This window comes from Cherax quadricarinatus, unplaced genomic scaffold (assembly GCF_038502225.1).
Source record: "Cherax quadricarinatus isolate ZL_2023a unplaced genomic scaffold, ASM3850222v1 Contig2449, whole genome shotgun sequence".
NCBI classification, from domain to species: Eukaryota; Metazoa; Arthropoda; class Malacostraca; order Decapoda; family Parastacidae; genus Cherax; species Cherax quadricarinatus.
The window spans coordinates 9,566-28,324 of record NW_027197475.1 but is presented as its reverse complement, the minus strand read 5'-3'; the positions used below and the strand labels follow the sequence as shown (position 1 = coordinate 28,324).

At 41.1% G+C, this 18,759-nt stretch overlaps 1 protein-coding gene across 1 annotated transcript; it reads right to left on the bottom strand.

The window, feature by feature from the left end:
• Nucleotides 1-599: 599 nt before the first annotated feature.
• Nucleotides 600-11,645, bottom strand: LOC138851858 (uncharacterized). The gene is given in 7 exon segments (XM_070081356.1): nt 600-819; nt 821-1,036; nt 1,038-1,152; nt 1,155-1,578; nt 1,580-2,181; nt 10,817-11,292; nt 11,443-11,645. Coding segments are annotated over 7 exon segments (2,256 nt in total).
• Nucleotides 11,646-18,759: the final 7,114 nt, after the last annotated feature.

Sequence of the window (18,759 nt, the reverse complement as noted above, 5' to 3'; positions counted from 1 at the left end):
AGTAGTAGTAGTAGTAGTAGTAGTAGTAGTAGTAGTAGTAGTAGTAGTAGTAATAATAGTAGTAGTGGAGGTGGAAGGAAGTACTAGTGGGGAAGTAAGAAGGAGGAGGAGCCAGTCAAATAATAAGAAAGAGGAGCGCTGCAAGGGAGCTACGTGCCCACAGAGGGTAAGAGCAAGAACACAGAGGGGGGGGGGGAAATAATAAATATATATATATATATATATATATATATATATATATATATATATATATATATATATATATATATAGATATATATACATAATGAAAGAACAAAAACACAAGGCAGAAGAAAGACAACCCAGAGGATAAAAAGGAAATGGAAAGGGGAAGAGGGAGAAGAAGAAAAAGGAGGAATCAGGTTAGGTCACGGGTGTTCTCAAGTTTGGAGCATTTTATAATGTAGTGGGAAAGGAAGGCATCTACTGAGACGAAGCCAGGACTAAGATTCATACAAGGAAAGTTGTGTATTAGGGAGGATGACTGATCTATGACGTGACAGAAAAGAGCATTGTTAGTGTCAGCAAGCCTAATAATACTTTTATGCTCCATAAGTCTGTCAGAAAGAGATCGGCCAGTTTATCCAAAGTATTGAAGAAGACAAGAGGAACAAGAAATAGAGTAGACACCAGGAACATCTGTACAGGGAGGAGAGGTATGAACGAGATTAGTGCGAAGAGTGTTAGTCAGGCGGAAAGTAAGTTTGATGTCTAAGGAACGGAGAGAGTTGTTGAGATTAGAAAGACCGGAAATGTAGGGAAGGCAGAGGACAGAAGAGTTCCCAGGAGTAGAGTTTGGGAGAGAAGAAATTACGTTTAGCACGTGAGAAGGCAGAGTCTATGAAATGAAAAGGGTAGCCAAGACGGGAAAACGAATTATGAAGGGTGGAAATTTCTGCTGGAAGGAACTGAGGATCACATATGCGGAGAGCACGGAGAAAGAGGGAGATAAGAACACTTTTCTTGACAGAGGAAGCATGATAAGAAAAGTAGTGAATGTACATGCCACTGTGCATAAGAAAAGGCAAAATCTGTATCTGAGCGGTGGACATGACCATCAGGGACAGGAAGCAAGGAATTAGATTCCAATTCAGCTTTAAACTTAATGGAAGGTACAAGATTATTAAGAGCTCTGTGGCCTCATGACTAGAGTCATGAGGCCACAGAGCAAAGATGTCATCAACATAGCGAAGCCAGAGTGAAGGTCGCACATCGATGGTAGGAAGAAGAACAGTCTCGAAGTATTCCATGTAAAGATTAGCAAGGACAGGAGAGAGAGGAGAGCCCATAGCCACACCGAAGGTTTGAGAATAATATTTACCTTGGAAGGAAAAGGAATTAGAGTCCACACAGAGGCGGATAAGATCAAGAAAGACATCAGAAGGTATAGGGAGATGAAGAAACCCTTCATGGGCCTTCTCTCTAAGAAAATCAAGGACATCATCAAGAGGGACATTGGTGAAGAGGGACTCAACGTCAAGACTAAGCATCTTACAGGTTGGGAGAGAGCGAACCCGTTCAATGAAGTCTTGAGAGTGACAGAGGTGAGCAGGAAAAAAAAGTACCAAGAAAAGGAGTGAGAGTTTTGGCCAGTCAAGAAGCAAGAGAATAAGAGACAGAACCTCTAGAGGTTATAATAGGACGTAGAGGAATATCAGGTTTATGAGTTTTGGGAAGGTCATAGAAATAGGGAAGAGTGAGACAGATGACACGAAACCGCTGAACAAGGTCAAAGTCAGGAGGACAGAGGTCGGAGAGAGTCCTTAGTTTCTTGTTGAAAGTTCTCTTGTTGCGATCAAGAGGATTGGAAACAAGAGGAGTGTAGGTACGTGAATCAGAGAGCAAAACATCAGTTTTACGAAGGTAATCCTCGCGATCAAGGATAACTACCGAATTACCTTTGTCAGAAGATAGTACGACAATGTTAGTGTTAGATTTAAGAGAAGAAAGAACAAGTTGGTAACGGCGCGGAAGGTGGTGGTTCTTAGAAAACAGACTATCAAGAGCAGGAAGGAGAGCGACACGAAAAGTGGACAAGTCAGGAAGATTACGAGGGCGAGACTGACGAAAAGAATCAAAGCAGCTAATCAGGGCAACACCAGCGCGAGGGGCAGGTGAAGTGGAGGGAGGAGCATGGGGCAAAAAACACCGATTTGCGAACTCTGTAACCAGTACAGGATTTAATATAACCAAATTATGTCTTGTTGCTGGCGGAAATGTGCGCCAGGTGCTGCAAATACTGCGCTTTAATTGCTGCAATTATTACGCTTTAATTGCTGTAATTACTACGCTTTAATTGCCTAGATATTGTTAAGTGCTTGTAAGTAGGCACCTGAAAGCTGCTTAGATTTTCAGACTGGATAATGTCTGACTTTTTTTGTCTTGATGTAATAAGTTATCTAGGAATAAGAAGTAACTATATAGACATTTGATAGATAATGTTAGAGCTTTTTTTTAAAAATGAACTGATGTACCTAACAGCTCTAAGCTTGTTGTGGAAAATTGCATTTAGCTGAATGTATCATTATATACATAACAGTAAATGAACAAAGATAATTATTATTTATCAGTTAGACAAGTAGGAATTTGGGACACCTAGGTCGCAAAAAATGTCCCCCTTCGATACCTACCACTGTCATATCCACAAGTTGCTCTGGACCTATTAATTACCAATGAAATATGTATTACCAGGAATACTGGTAAATATATAAATTTTGTGGACTGTATATTAAAAATAATAAATGGTTATATATATACACAATTACATAACAGAAGGAAAATATATCTTAATATCACTCACCAATTTGACTGGATATTAAGTTGTATTATACTCAGAAAAACCTTACTAACTAAATTTATGAAAACACTGGCCAGAATTATACACAAATCTAGACAGCTTATCATAGGGTCCTGGAGCTGTCTTGTCCAGTCGTCTGATATCTCAAGTTATGCAGGAATGCATGTCCAACAATTTCGCCTCCTATTTGAGAGGTGTCAGCCCAATTTTAACCTCTAGAGCACGAAAATTCCTTCCCATTACACTAACGTTGTATATAATTCAAAACCAAGATGGCGAGTCTCGTCTGCGCAGACGCAAGGTTTCCGTTTTCTATGACATACATATTATTAAATACAGTATGGCCATCTATTTACATATAAATACTGAATTTCTGGAAAATATATACAGTATTTTCCACACTGCGGCCGGCCGGAGTTCGTTGCTAAACGACTCAAATTGTTCATTTGACAATGGTGGAGGATCTGGGTACATATAGGATCTGGCATCCACACGGAAACATATTGCACAAGATTTAATCACCCTTTTTACACCTTGCCGTCCTTGTGGAATCCAGAAAGTTTCCCTAATACAATTTAAGGTATCTTGTACCCCACCATGCATTACATTTTTATGGGCATTTAGAACAATTAAATTTGTTAGATGATGAGTTTTGGGCAGTAAGATAGGGTGTTTAACATAATCACCCAATTCAGCATTTTGTAACCTACCTCTGCACCTAATTACATTGTTCTCTAGATACAGCCCCAATTTCTCTATTATGGAACCTTTCATAATTTTTCTTTCCATCATCAATTTAATCTCATTTCCATAGATTTCCTCCTGTACCCTCTTTATCCAATATTCAAGAGGATGTGAAAACTTAAATGAAATATTCATCTTGTTTAGAAATTTAAACACCAACTTAGTTACATTGATTAGTTTGGGTAAAGAATACCTATTTATATCAATGGCTAATGAAGGACAAACTATTGGAGCGGTGGTCACAGTAATTTCAACAGGAGCAATATGAAGATTGAGACACTTATGCAGCATATGGGAATCTTTATTCAGGAAACGTTTCGCCACACAGTGGCTTCATCAGTCCAATACAAAGAGGAAGGCGTAAGGAGAGGAGGAGAATGAGGTAATCAGTCCCTCAACCTGGAGTCGATGTGTTCAGTCCATCAATCTTGTAGAATGTACAGCATAGGGCCGTAGACATGGCTTATATACTGTAGTGAGGTGACGTGAAGCAGACGGAGGCGGGGTCATAGTGGTACCATCCACTAGTCGAAGTAGGTCTTCGTCCAAAAGTTGAACAAGTGTTGAAGAATTCTTTGTAACAAGATCCCATGATGCTGCAGTGTCTGACAGTTGTGATGAATGGTTTGAAAAACCGACAAGTTGAAGATTGAGACACTTATGCAGCATATGGGAATCTTTATTCAGGAAACGTTTCGCCACACAGTGGCTTCATCAGTCCAATACAAAGAGGAAGGCGTAAGGAGAGGAGGAGAATGAGGTAATCAGTCCCTCAACCTGGAGTCGATGTGTTCAGTCTTGTAGAATGTACAAGATTGATGGACTGAACACATCGACTCCAGGTTGAGGGACTGATTACCTCATTCTCCTCCTCTCCTTACGCCTTCCTCTTTGTATTGGACTGATGAAGCCACTGTGTGGCGAAACGTTTCCTGAATAAAGATTCCCATATGCTGCATAAGTGTCTCAATCTTCAACTTGTCGGTTTTTCAAACCATTCATCACAACTGTCAGACACTGCAGCATCATGGGATCTTGTTACAAAGAATTCTTCAACACTTGTTCAACTTTTGGACGAAGACCTACTTCGACTAGTGGATGGTACCACTATGACCCCGCCTCCATCTGCTTCACGTCACCTCACTACAGTATATAAGCCATGTCTACGGCCCTATGCTGTACATTCTACAAGATTGATGGACTGAACACATCGACTCCAGGTTGAGGGACTGATTACCTCATTCTCCTCCTCTCCTTACGCCTTCCTCTTTGTATTGGACTGATGAAGCCACTGTGTGGCGAAACGTTTCCTGAATAAAGATTCCCATATGCTGCATAAGTGTCTCAATCTTCAACTTGTCGGTTTTTCAAACCATTCATCACACACAGGAGCAATATACACCTTTTGTACAGGCCAATTAGCTTTATTTACCAACCAACTCGGTCCTTTAAACCATGATACAGCATTTACAAATTTAGCATAAGGCAAACCTCGAGACAAGAAATCAGCTGGATTCTCCTCACCAGGTATATGATTAAATGTTGACATATGCTGACCCAAACTATTATACTTCTCTTGCATCTGATTAATTTCAGCGACTCTGTTTTGTATGTACACAATTTTACTGTTTCCATTACGAATCCATTGTAAGGATACCTCATTATCAGACCAAATTACAGTGTCGCTAATATTTATCTCCTGCAACTTATTTCTTATATAATTAGCTAATTTGACACCTACATAAATGGCTGTTAATTCCAACTGAGGCAAGGTACGTGATTTAATTGGAGACACTTTATCCTTAGACATAAGAGAAATAACACTATTACATTGAAGATAAGCAACTGCTCCATATGCCAATTCTGAAGCATCACAAAAAATGTGGAGTACATTTTTCCCATTTGGATTGGCCACTTGGCGTGGGAACTCCAACATTGGAATTTTTTCATAATCACCAATTAATTCATCCCACCTCTTAATGAATTCCTCAGGTAGTATTTCATCCCAAGTACATTTAAGTTTCTATGCTTCCTGTATTAATAATTTCCCTCTTATAGTAAGGGGTGACACTAAACCTAGTGGATCAAAACATTTGGAAACTTCAGCAAGCAAAACTCTCTTAGTTAATTTATTGAGCATACTGTATTTATTAGGTTTTAACATTAACAAATCTCTCTCAGTATCCCAAGTTAAACCCAATACATTACTACATTTTGGCACTTCATCTCCAGGGTAATCTTTACTTATTTTGTCCTTTAATTTGGACGAATTACTATTCCATTCCCTCAGGGGCATATTTGCACTTTGCATTATTTCATTAGCCTCTCCATAAGTCATTAACAGTTCCTCTTCAGTTGACGTCACACCCAGGAAATTGTCCACATAAAATTGTTTGCTCATTACTTTACTCAATGGACTTCCCGTACATTTAAGGTGTGCATTTATCGTCGCTTGAAGTAGGAACGGACTGGATGTAGCACCAAATAATACGCTCCTAAAGCGAAAGGTTTTCAGAGGGCTAAGTGGGTCAATAGGATTCTCAGGCCATAAGAAGCGGGTACAATCCCGGTCAGCCTCTTGTAAACCCACTCTTAGGAAAGCTTTACTTATGTCAGGCATAAAGGCATAATGCTTCACTCTGAAATTTAATAAGATACCTCCTAATTTTTCCGTCAACGACGGACCTGTCATCAAACAGTCATTTAAACTAGGTACATTTTTGTTACTCCTGGCACTACAATTAAACACAATTCTCAGAGGAGTGGTCTTAGAATCCTTCTTCACTCCGTGATGTGGCAAATAGTGACCATAAATTTTGGCTTGCTCAGGAGGTACCTCTTCTATAAATTTATTAATTAACTGCTCAGCAATTATATCATTACAGGCAGTTAACAATTCTGGTGTCTTACTCAGTTCGCAGAGCTGAGCTTTTAACTGCTCATATGCCATTCTGTAATTAGTGGGCAATTCTGGATGGTTCAGTCTCCACGGAAGTCGCATCCACTATTGTCCAGATTCAAATTTTACATCTCTCAGGTACTGCTCCTGAGTAAAAGAATCGTCTGGACTTTCTTCATTTACATTTATTCCAATGCTGTCTAATTCCCACAATTTATGCACTGGCTCAACACCATCCTCTATGGAAGAATTATACTGGGGTACGATTTCATGAGTAAGACACGCAGTTATGGTATTTGTAGTTTCCTCTAGTCATGAATTATTATTACGAGGAATCCTACCATACATTACATGGCCTCCTGCAGTCTTCAAAAGGGTGACACCACATTTCTTTACCATACCCTTTACAAAGGAGGCATAATAGTCACTATCTATCAAAATATTTATTGGGTTTACAGAATCATCACTTACACCAGAAGGTGCTAAATTTACATTATGTGAGAGTCTTTCTGTAGCTTTACTAAGTCCTATTGTAGATATTTTCTCTGTAAATCTATCTACTATTACTGCATTAACACGTTTTTTCTCATTGCCCAATCTGACAGTTACATAAACAGTGTCATACAATTGAGACCTTTTATCCGAGAGAAAACCAGATAATTTTAAAGTTGTGGGATCTCCCATCTGTACTTTCATACCATCAAGACATTTACGTTTTATGAAAGTACGCTGGGATCCCTGGTCCAATAATGCATTTACATTTTTTGATTTATGCCTTTTATCATCATTTTTACCTGTAACACAGGTAAGGCTACTTCAGCAAAACCATCATTATTAACATTAGCAGCAATTTTACATTAGCTACTGTTGTGCCAGGATTGTCACCATTATCATTATTATCAACATTAACATATAGACCTTTACACATGACTATATGGTGTCTTCCTTTGTGACATTGATAACAGAAGTTTAATTTGGCATAACAATCCTTTACATTGTGATTACCCAAACACCTGATACATCTGTCAAGTTCCTCCATTCTTTCAACTTTATCATTCCATGAATTGTATGCATTGCAATTCTTAGAAAAATGAGTACCCTTGCAGAAAAGACAATCTCTCTTTTCTTTGACTGGTTTCCTATTAACTGTGCTACTCTTAGGAAGGTACTTATTCTTCTTACCTTGTGGAGAATCATTATTTCTGATTCCTGCTACTTGATATGCACCTATGCAACTCTTTTTAGGAAATGAATTTTGATTATTAACATTGGGATAATTTTTCCCTTTCTAAAACTTGACAGATACCTCAGAGTTATTATGTGTTGCATCTTTAAAATGAGTTGGTTGGCTGGTCTGCAACTGCACAATCAATTTTTGTAGACCTAGTCTTATTTCCTCCAGACCAAAATAACCCTTGTGATATTTGTTTGAGAGTCATTCAAGTGTTTTACAGCTTAATTTATTCTGTACCATGGCACTCAATAACCAGTCTGATTCCTTCAGATTATATTTATTACTTAAAGTTTTGGGAGTGTTCTCCAGTTTAACTCTAAACTGCTGTAAACCTTTGTAAGTGTGATCTGGAGATTTTAAATTAACAATGATATTCACTAGATCAACCTACTTTGTTCTGTATTACCATAAGTGACCTTCAACAAGTCAACTGCTTCCTTGTAAGAGTCATCTACATTGGGAAAGGCTTGTATGAGTATGTGAGCATCTCCTCTTACCTGTCCTTTGAGGTAAAATAATTTAGTTACACAGGCTAGGTCACTCCTGTCATGCACAGCTGCTTTAAAAATTGACCAAAATTCCTCCCAATTTTCACCAGGATTAAATACAGGTAAACATAGTTCTGGGAGTTTTGGTAAAGACATATTATTTGTTGGAGCAGACTGATTAACTGCCTGGTTTACACATTTTAATTTATTCAAGGCCTGACTTTTATGAGAAAGAATCTTTTCCTCTAATTCATAATACTGATTAATCATGAGATCTACTTCAGTCTCATCTACACAGTTTACTAATAAATCTCCTTCATATTTGTTGTAATATAATTTGTATGAATCATATCTATTACCTAAAGCATCTAAATACAATTTTAAATCATCAGTATTCACAGTTTCTTGATTCATTAATTCCAAACATTTATTGTATGTTTTTGTTACATGACCCTTTCTAGCTTGCAGAGATGCTTTCTTTGCTCTATATTCCATATGTTTGTCTTCTATATTAATTTCCTCATTTTCAGCCATGATGCAATGTATTAAATTCAACTTAATAACACTGATTATGTACTAAATTATGCACTTTATAAAGGTAAATAGTACAACTTGCCTTTAAATAAATTCTAGCTACTTGAGCTTAGCAATTACATGCAAAAAATTGTAATATAAATTGTAAATACACATTAATAATGTTAGCTACACCTGAGCTTATCAATTACACATGTAAGAAATTTATATATAAATTTTAAATGTACATTAATACAAATCTTTAGCCAGCCTTGGCTTATCAAAATTATTATACAAATTAATATAAATCCTTGCCAGAATTTGGCATAGCAAAATTATTATACACATTAATATAATTAGCAACACTTGCCTTATCAATTACATATACATTGATATAAATCTTGGCCAGAATTGTCTTATCAAATTAATATTGTAATAATTATAATCCACTACACATTAAGTAAAATTAATATTATACACATTAATATAATTAGCAACACCTGGTTTATCAATTACACATACACTGATATAAATCTTGGCCAGAATTGTCTTATCAAATTAATATTATACAAATTAATATAAACTTAGCCAGACTTGACTTATCAAAATTAATATTGTAATAATTATAATCCACTACACATTAAGTAAATTTGTGAACTTAACATTCACCTCCTTCTGTTATTTCACATATAATTAATAATTAATTAACTAATTAATGACTTCACTAATTACCTCCGGTTCAAGAAGGACCAACGGGAAAATTAAATGTGGAAAAATGCATTTAGCTGAATGTATCATTATATACATAACAGTAAATGAACAAAGATAATTATTATTTATCAGTTAGACAAGTAGGAATTTGGGACACCTAGGTCGCAAAAAATGTCCCCCTTCGATACCTACCACTGTCATATCCACAAGTTGCTCTGGACCTATTAATTACCAATGAAATATGTATTACCAGGAATACTGGTAAATATATAAATTTTGTGGACTGTATATTAAAAATAATAAATAGTTATATATATACACAATTACATAACAGAAGGAAAATATATCTTAATATCACTCACCAATTTGACTGGATATTAAGTTGTATCATACTCAGAAAAACCTCACTAACTAAATTTATGAAAACACTGGCCAGAATTATACACAAATCTAGAGAGCTTATCTGAGGTTCCTGGAGCTGTCTTGTCCAGTCGTCTGATATCTCAAGTTATGCAGGAATGCATGTCCAACAATTTCGCCTCCTATTTGAGAGGTGTCAGCCCAATTTTAACCTCTAGAGCACGAAAATTCCTTCCCATTAAACTAACGTTGTATCCGATTCAAAACCAAGATGGCGAGTCTCGTCTGCGGAGACGCAGGCTTTCCGTTTTCTATGACATAAATATTATTAAATACAGTATGGCCATCTATTTACATATAAATACTGAATTTCTGGAAAATATATACAGTATTTTCCACATTTGTCTTATAGGGTAGAAAATTTTAGCCTACTCTTGTGAACAATGCCTTGAAGATTATATTATATTATACATATATATATATATATATATATATATATATATATATATATATATATATATATATATATATATATATATATATATATATATATATATATATGTATATATATATATATATATATATATATATATATATATATATATATATATATATATATATATATATATATATATAGAGAGAGAGAGAGAGAGAGAGAGAGAGAGAGAGAGAGAGAGAGATATCAATGTCTTAACGACGAGAGTAAGTAAGAGATGTAGACAGAGACAGTAACTCAGATTGACACGGAGACAGACATTCCTCTCGTCTTGTAACATCAGAGACGAGGACACGAGACGCAACTTAGCCACTGCTTGCATATACCAACTTAACTTTAAGTATAAATACACGTTAGTTTCAAGCCTTTGCCAAGTTTCCCAGCCGAGCAAGAAAACCTTCAACTTAGGTAAACAGTGACAACTTTGTTCCGCTGTAGCAGGAAGAGGAAAAGAGGAAGCGAACCTTGCGCTACGTATGTGCCTCTGTGAGCCAAGATAACCTCTGTGAGCCAAGATAACCTCTGTGAGTCATAACCTCTGTGAGCCAAGATAACCTCTGTGAGCCAAGATAACCTCTGTGAGCCAAGATAACCTCTGTGAGCCAGGATAACCTCTGTGAGCCAAGATAACTGATGTGAGGCAAGATAACTGATGTGAGCCAAGATAACCGCTGTGAGCCAAGGTAACTTCTGTGAGCCAAGATAACCTCTGTGAGCCAAGATAACCTCTGTGAGACAAGATAATCTCTCTGAGCCAAGATAACCTCCGTGATCCAAGATAACCTCTGTGAGCCAAGATAACTTCTATGAGACAAGATAACCTCTGTGAGCCAAGATAACCTCTGTGAGGCATGTTAACCTCTGTGAGGCAAGATAACCTCTGTGAGCCAAGATAACCTCTGTGAGCCATTATAACCTCTGTGAGGCAAGATAATCTCTGTGAAGCAAGATAACCTCTGTGAGCCAAGATAACCTCTGTGAGGCAAGATAATCTCTGTGAGGCAAGATAATCTCTGTCAGCCAAGATACCTCTGTGAAACAAGATAACCTCTGTGAGACAAGATAACCTCTGTGAGGAAAGATAACCTCTGTGGGCCAAGATAACCTCTGTGAGGCAAGATAACCTCTGTGAGGCAAGATAACCTCTGTGAGGCAAGATAACCTCTGTGAGCCATTATAACCTCTGTGAGGCAAGATAATCTCTGTGAAGCAAGATAACCTCTGTGAGCCAAGATAATCTCTGTGAGGCAAGATAACCTCTGTGAGCCAAGATAACCTCTGTGAGGCAAGATAACCTCTGTGAGGCAAGATATCCTCTGTGAGGCAAGATAACCTCTGTGAGGCAAGATAACCTTTGTGAGCCAAGATAACCTCTGTGAGCCATTATAACCTCTGTGAGGCAAGATAACCTCTGTGAGCCAAAATAACCTCTGTGAGCCAAGATAACCTATGTGAAGCAAGATAACCTCTGTGAGCCAAGATAACTTCTGTGAGCCAAGATAACCTATGTGAAGCAAGATAACCTCTGTGAGCCAAGATAATCTCTGTGAGGCAAGATAACCTCTGTGAGGCAAGATAACCTCTGTGAGGCAACATAACCTTTGCGAAGCAAGATAACCTCGGTGAAGCAAGATAACCTCTGTGAGGCAAAATAACTGATGTGAACCAAGATAACCTCTGTGAGGCAAGTTAACCTTTGTGAGCCAAGATAACCTCTGTGAGCCATTATAACCTCTGTGAGACGAGATAACCTCTGTGAGCCAAGATAACCTCTGTGAGCCAAGATAACCTTTTTGAAGCAAGATAACCTCTGTGAGCCAGGATAACCTCTGTGAGCCAAGATAACCTCTGTGAGGCAAGATAACTGATGTGAGCCAAGATAACAGCTGTGAGCCAAGATAACTTCTGTGAGCCAAGATAACCTCTGTGAGCCAAGATAACCTCTGTGAGACAAGATAATCTCTCTGAGCCAAGATAACCTCCGTGATCCAAGATAACCTCTGTGAGCCAAGATAACTTCTATGAGACAAGATAACCTCTGTGAGCCAAGATAACCTCTGTGAGACAAGATAATCTCTCTGAGCCAAGATAACCTCCGTGATCCAAGATAACCTCTGTGAGCCAAGATAACTTCTATGAGACAAGATAACCTCTGTGAGCCAAGATAACCTCTGTGAGGCAAGATAACCTCTGTGAAGCAAGATAACCTCTGTGAGCCAAGATAAACTCTGTGAGCCATTATAACCTCTGTGAGGCAAGATAATCTCTGTGAAGCAAGATAACCTCTGTGAGCCAAGATAACCTCTGTGAGGCAAGATAATCTCTGTGAGCCAAGATACCTTTGTGAAACAAGATAACCTCTGTGAGACAAGATAACCTCTGTGAGGAAAGATAACCTCTGTGGGCCAAGATAACCTCTGTGAGGCAAGATAACCTCTGTGAGGCAAGATAACCTCTGTGAGGCAAGATAACCTCTGTGAGCCATTATAACCTCTGTGAGGCAAGATAATCTCTGTGAAGCAAGATAACCTCTGTGAGCCAAGATAATCTCTGTGAGGCAAGATAACGTCTGTGAGCCAAGATAACCTCTGTGAGGAAAGTGTAGACAGCCTGTACTGTCAGAACACACAGCCTAGCCGTCTGCTCTGACTAGTTCATATTTCGCGGCATTCAGGTGCTGCCCACTGTAGGCTCACCCAGGTCAGTGGGAGGCTCAGCCCAGCCGCTCTCACTCCTAGGCCGACCGACTTGACAGACACAAGTGCTCCCCCTCCACAGACTGGCTTGCGGTCACTCCCTCACACTGCCCGTTGTGTACTCACTCCTACTCAATTAAAGCCAAACTAGTCCACGGCCGTATCATTGCTACCTACGCTACCTTCATCGGCACTAAACTGCTGTTCAGCAGCAAGAACAGCAATAACAGTGGTGACAGCGGAGTCAACGGCATTGTGAGCCTCTTCAGGGTGGAGGGGTCAACACCATCGGTCGACGCCAGTCAACATCATCCGTCGTCATCCAACGCACCTGCTGGCCTAAAGAGTTATCTGTTACTCCCAGCGTCTTGACGGGACCTGAGATAGATCTTCGTCCTAGATTTTTCCCACAAAATCTGGACATAGGCGTCACGGCGTCATCTCCAGCCTTAGCAGTCACATGTTCACCTCATCACCCTCTCTACAGCCCTTTAACACTCTCCAGCACCATTCTCCTGCCTCCTACAGCGTTCCTACGCCCTTCTCAGCTACAAGAAGTAGAGGTGAGGTCGTTTAGTGTGTTGGCTTCGTGTGGCTCCACGCGTGACCACGAGGCAGCTCTGGGGTTGGTTGATACCCTAGGCAGCGTGTAAACGCACCAGCCTCCTCTACAACCTCCTCTGCTACGCAACGACGTCCATCTCGCCGTCCATGTGTGTTGTGTTCTTCCCAGTTTCCTCCAAGAAGTTCTACCTGGCTTAACCACGTGGGAACCCAATTGGCTTAGCCCCTAAGCCAGCTCAGTTCTGCCCCCACGCTGTCTACAGCAGCTCGTGACTCATCATTGTGTCTGCAACTACTCAGCATCTACGTGCAGTTTTTTTTTTTTGTGTTGCCCAGTTAAATTTTTTTTTCTTTCCCTTGCTGTTACATTCCCAGTTCATAGTTTCACTTAAGCTTGTTTTTAGCACGTTCGAGTAGTGCAGTAAATGTTTTGTTCTCTGTGTGCTGAAGCCGCAGTCAGTCAGCGCGCCCAGACACGCTTGCCAGTGTAAACAAACCACGCACAGCTGTGGCTCCCGCTGAGTTAGCCACGTTTGTCTCATATCTTACACCTCCACAGAGTAACCCCGGTCTTTCCTGTTCTTTCCAAGTCCATTCTGATAATTTTTCCTACGACATTGAAGCCCCATAGCAGTATACAAATGCTACGAGGCGTGTAGTGTTACTAGAGCATCACTGAAAGTTTCAGGACCTGCAGCACCCGTTCCTTCGTCCATCTGCACTCAAAGTTAAGTAAACAGTGACTTACCTAGCATTTCCTAATATTTTGTGACATTATTTAACTGTCCTGCACCAATACAGTTACAGTTACTGAAGCCATACTTCAGTAAATTGTTCACTTTGTCATCAGTGCACATTTTGCCACTTACCTACAGCTTCTTAAATTTTGTACATTTATTTGGCACTCCTACATTTTTAAATTCCAGTATTTTATTCTGCTTCTTGCACCTCAGTTCTTGATTTAAATTGTTCAGTGTTAACCATTTATACAATTTACCTCTCACATACAGTTGCAAGTAATTCCTGTGTACTGTTAATTTTGTTAGTTGCACCTGCAAGTTAGTCACAGATTGTTGACACCCCTGCACTGTTTTGTTTGTTAGTTTTTCTTTCTTTTAATAAGTGTAATCTTCAAGTACTTAAGTATTAGTTTATTCTACCTGCAGTGAAACAATCTGTGCCTAGCCCATTACACTTTTCTCCTGTTTTCCCATTTATTTGCTCTACATATATTCTATGTTTTATCTGTGAATATTCACCTATGTGCATTACATTTTGCTATTTTGTATACCCAAGTCATTGAGTGTATTTTTGGGAACCTGCTTATTTACCATTAATTACCAAAATTACTTGTGAAGTTCATTAATTTTGACCTTGAGATTGTGAAATTTTTGTTTTGCCAGTGTACACCCTGCTAACACCAGTGTACACCCTGCTAACACCAGTGTACACCCTGCTAACACCAGTGTACACCCTGCTAACACCAGTGTACACCCTGCTAACACCAGTTAACCTTTGCCCTATTCTTGAATTTAATAATTTGCATTTTTATTAATTTTATTTTGTGTGCAATATAGCATTCTTTGATACAGTGTAGTTTTTTTTTCTGTGAGTTTTGGCACAATCCCATTCTCTGATATCTTTGCTGTGTCAACTTCCCTTTGTGCAAGTGAATTACTTTTTTTTTTGCATTCTAATTTGCAACTGCTAGCACCTGCAATATTTTTAAACTGTGCTTGCAGCACAGTTTAGTGTTGTGTAGTACCTGATTTATTTTAATTTTTGTGCAATTTTTGCTACCAGTGTTTACAGTTCAACTCCTTTTCATAAATTTTGTTGCCAGACTCCTGGTGAAATTATTGACCACCCTTAGCTTCATTTTGTGTACTTCCCTGTAGTTCATTCACTTGCATACATCTCTTATTTTGTGTTTCAGAGTGTACCACTATTTCCTTTTTTTGTTGTTGTTTTGCTCAAATTATTTCCATCACTAAGCAGTTTACCTAGTACAGTGGTGCTGAGTTCTCTCTGACTCTGTGTTGAATTGTAGCCAGTGAATACCATTTCTTGCTCTGACCTGTTTACCCTCTTCGTGACCTACTTGTATTTGAACAATTGACGTCATGACTAAGACACGCAGTGGCCATACCGTTAGTCCAGATTCTGCTGGTGCTAGCAATGGTGCCTCAGCCAGCGTGAACACGCGGCAGGGCATCGAAGCCCCCGTGACAGTTGGTCAACTTGTGGCTCAAGCCTCGACCACCAGTGGGCCGGCTCATCGTCCATACCCGACCCTTATTTTTGACGGTCGTTCAAATAGTTTAGAGCCATGGCTGCAGTCAGTCGAGACGACCGTTCAGGCTCTATTTGATAGTCCCACGGATACACAGTACATTCGTGCTGCTGTTGCAGCAGTGGATCTCACCCAGGATGATATAGGTGCCTTTGTGCAGCTCAATCGCGTTTGTAAGATTCAGTCTTGGGACAAACTTAAGAAGGAATTTAGGCGTTATTTTCGGTGTAGTCGCCAACGCCATTACATTGACATCGTTACCAGCGTCTTGGCCGAATGTCAATACCGGCACGAAAGCCCCCTGGCTTGCATTTGCCGGTTTGAGCAAGCCGCCAAAGACTTTACTGATGCCATCAGCACCACTAAGTGGGTGAATGGTGACAACTGTATTAAAGCTGAAGACATCATCCCCATGCTGGCTGTAGGCATCATGCGGAGGGATGCCCCCCCTAACCTCCGAGGTGCCATTGATGCGCTAGGACTCGGCCCTCAGCACGACGTCCTGGGTGCATATGATGCCATTGACGCGATCAAGCCGCCTGCCGAGCAAGGCAAAGTTTGTCGCTTTGCGGATGATCCTATACCCATCCTTCCGGCGCCGTCCACAGTGACCCCGCGGTCGCAGCCGGAAGTCACTTTTGCCGCTGCTGTCAGACAGCCAGCCCACAAAGTTTCTAACCCCAGTCCCACTAACAAGCGCCTAAGTAAAAATATTGACCACAGTAACAACAGTCAGTCTCATACAAAAAAACAGTCATCGACTTCCTGGACCAGGGCGAAACGTCGCCAGCAGACACCACCCCCAACCTCACCTGCTAAGCATGTAGTGACTTGTTTCAACTGTGGCAAACGAGGGCACTACCGATCGGAGTGTTACAAACCTAAGTCCTCGCACAAAGTAACCATAACCGTCCCCACGCTCAGTATCAAAGTAACCATAACCGTCCCCACGCTCAGTATCAAAGTAACCGTCACCGTCCCCATGCTCAGTCTCGCGAGGGAGTCTGTATGTACCACAATACTTCCAGTCATACCTCCCATGAGTGTCGCAAGCTGCGAAGTATGCTGTCAGCTGAGTGGAGCAAGCAGTCGTCACGCAATGCACGTGCTCGTAGAAGCCCTTCCACTAGTTCGGGGGAAGTGGCACGTCCGCAAAACCAGCGAAAGACATAGTAACCCTGTCGGAGTCGCTGTATTCCGTCCCTGTCCGCAATGCATTCGCCGCCCTGGGCAGTGATACGCTTGCCGACAGTGAGGAAACAGAGTGTCTTGACGTTGTTGCCGAGACTAGTACCGTACCTTCCAGGTCGAGCCTCGTCAACAAGCGTCGAACCTCAAGCAGCTGTGACTCCGGGGATTTCGTCGGCCTGTCATGCCTTCATGTTCGGTATGACAACCCGTGCGGACCGCTCATCGAGTCCACTGTCCACCATAAGCCTGTCCAGCTTTTCCTAGATACAGGTTCGGTGGTTAACATTGTCCGCTCCACTTTTTTCCGAGACATTGGCCTTCACGCGGCCATGTTGACAGAGCCGTCTGCCATTCAGACCTTGAGAGGAGTCTCAGGTAATCCGCTGACGGTTCGTGGTCGTACAACGTTAGAATTTGCGGTCCAGGGTCACAAGCTGTCCGCAAAATTCTTAGTCGTAGATGGTATTGTTTTCCATGGTGACCTGCTCATAGGGTTCAAAACCATGGCAGACCTTAGGATCTGCTTAGATCCAGCTGAGTGGAAGGCAGAATTCAACGGAGTGGATGTGCCCTTCTGGGGCATGCGCTTAGGATCCACTACGTGCTACTCTGTCTCAGAGTATGCACAGTGCCTAGAATCGTTGGAAACCGGTGGTTTCCATAGCACATTCTCCCCGGGGTCGGTCTCTTGTCCTGATCGACCTCTCGTAGTAGAGCTCCCAGTTGCCCAGTCACCTCCTGGCCATCAGCAACTCTTGGGTATCTTAGTTACCAGTGAAATACCCAGTCTGGGGACGCCCAGTCTAACCTTCACTCTAACTCTGACGCTGTTGTAGAGAGAGACAGCAGTTGTCAAGCCGCAGTATCCCTGTCGGCAGGCGACTGTCTGACTCGTGTCATGGCATCAGCGAGCAGAGTTATTGCTTGTACAAAGTATGACGTCACTTTGTCAGCTAACTCGCTCACTCCTGTTACGGTGTACGTGAACAGAGCTTTTGAAGGAGACCATGTGCTGGTTGACAACGACACGTGCCGAGTCAAGGGCCTCTCCCTTGAACCATCCTTGCACACAGTGCAACGTGGTAAGTTGCAAGTCCTTGTTGTCAACATGCATAGTCGAGAATTTCCCCTGCGGAAGAATACCTCACTTGTCGACCTTGTCAGATTCCCTCTCCCGGTGAGAGTGGAGGGTGAAGCCCCAGTTGACTTCCTTGTGAGTGCAGTTCTCCCAGGCGAGTCTGCTGCTGATTCTTCCAACACCCGGCCAGTGCAGGAAGATGATCTAGCTTTGACAGACTATCCTGAAGAGGTCCCAAAACTTCTCCAGGTTCTCAATCGTGCACGTTCTGCAGTCGCACTAGATGGTGAGTCATGGGTTTGACCCCACTGATCTCTCACCGTATTCCACTTGACAAAGGTACTAAACATTTATGTACCTGCATATCGCCTGCCACATGCGCAAAGAGTCTTCGCCGAAGAACTCATTACCCGGATGCTCCGTGATGGAGTTATTGAGGAGTCCACTTCCCCGTGGAATGCTCCCCTTATTCTGGTCCCCAAGAAGGACGGAACCTGGCACCCTGTTATCGATTATAGGAAACTGAATGCATGTACCATCCCAGACCGCTTCCCGTTGCCAGTTCTGAACGACCTGTTGCAGAACATCGGCGATAATATGGTCTTTTCAACTCTTGATCTTCTTCAAGGGTTCTGGCAGATCCCCCTCGATGATGAGAGCAGAGAGTTGACAGCTT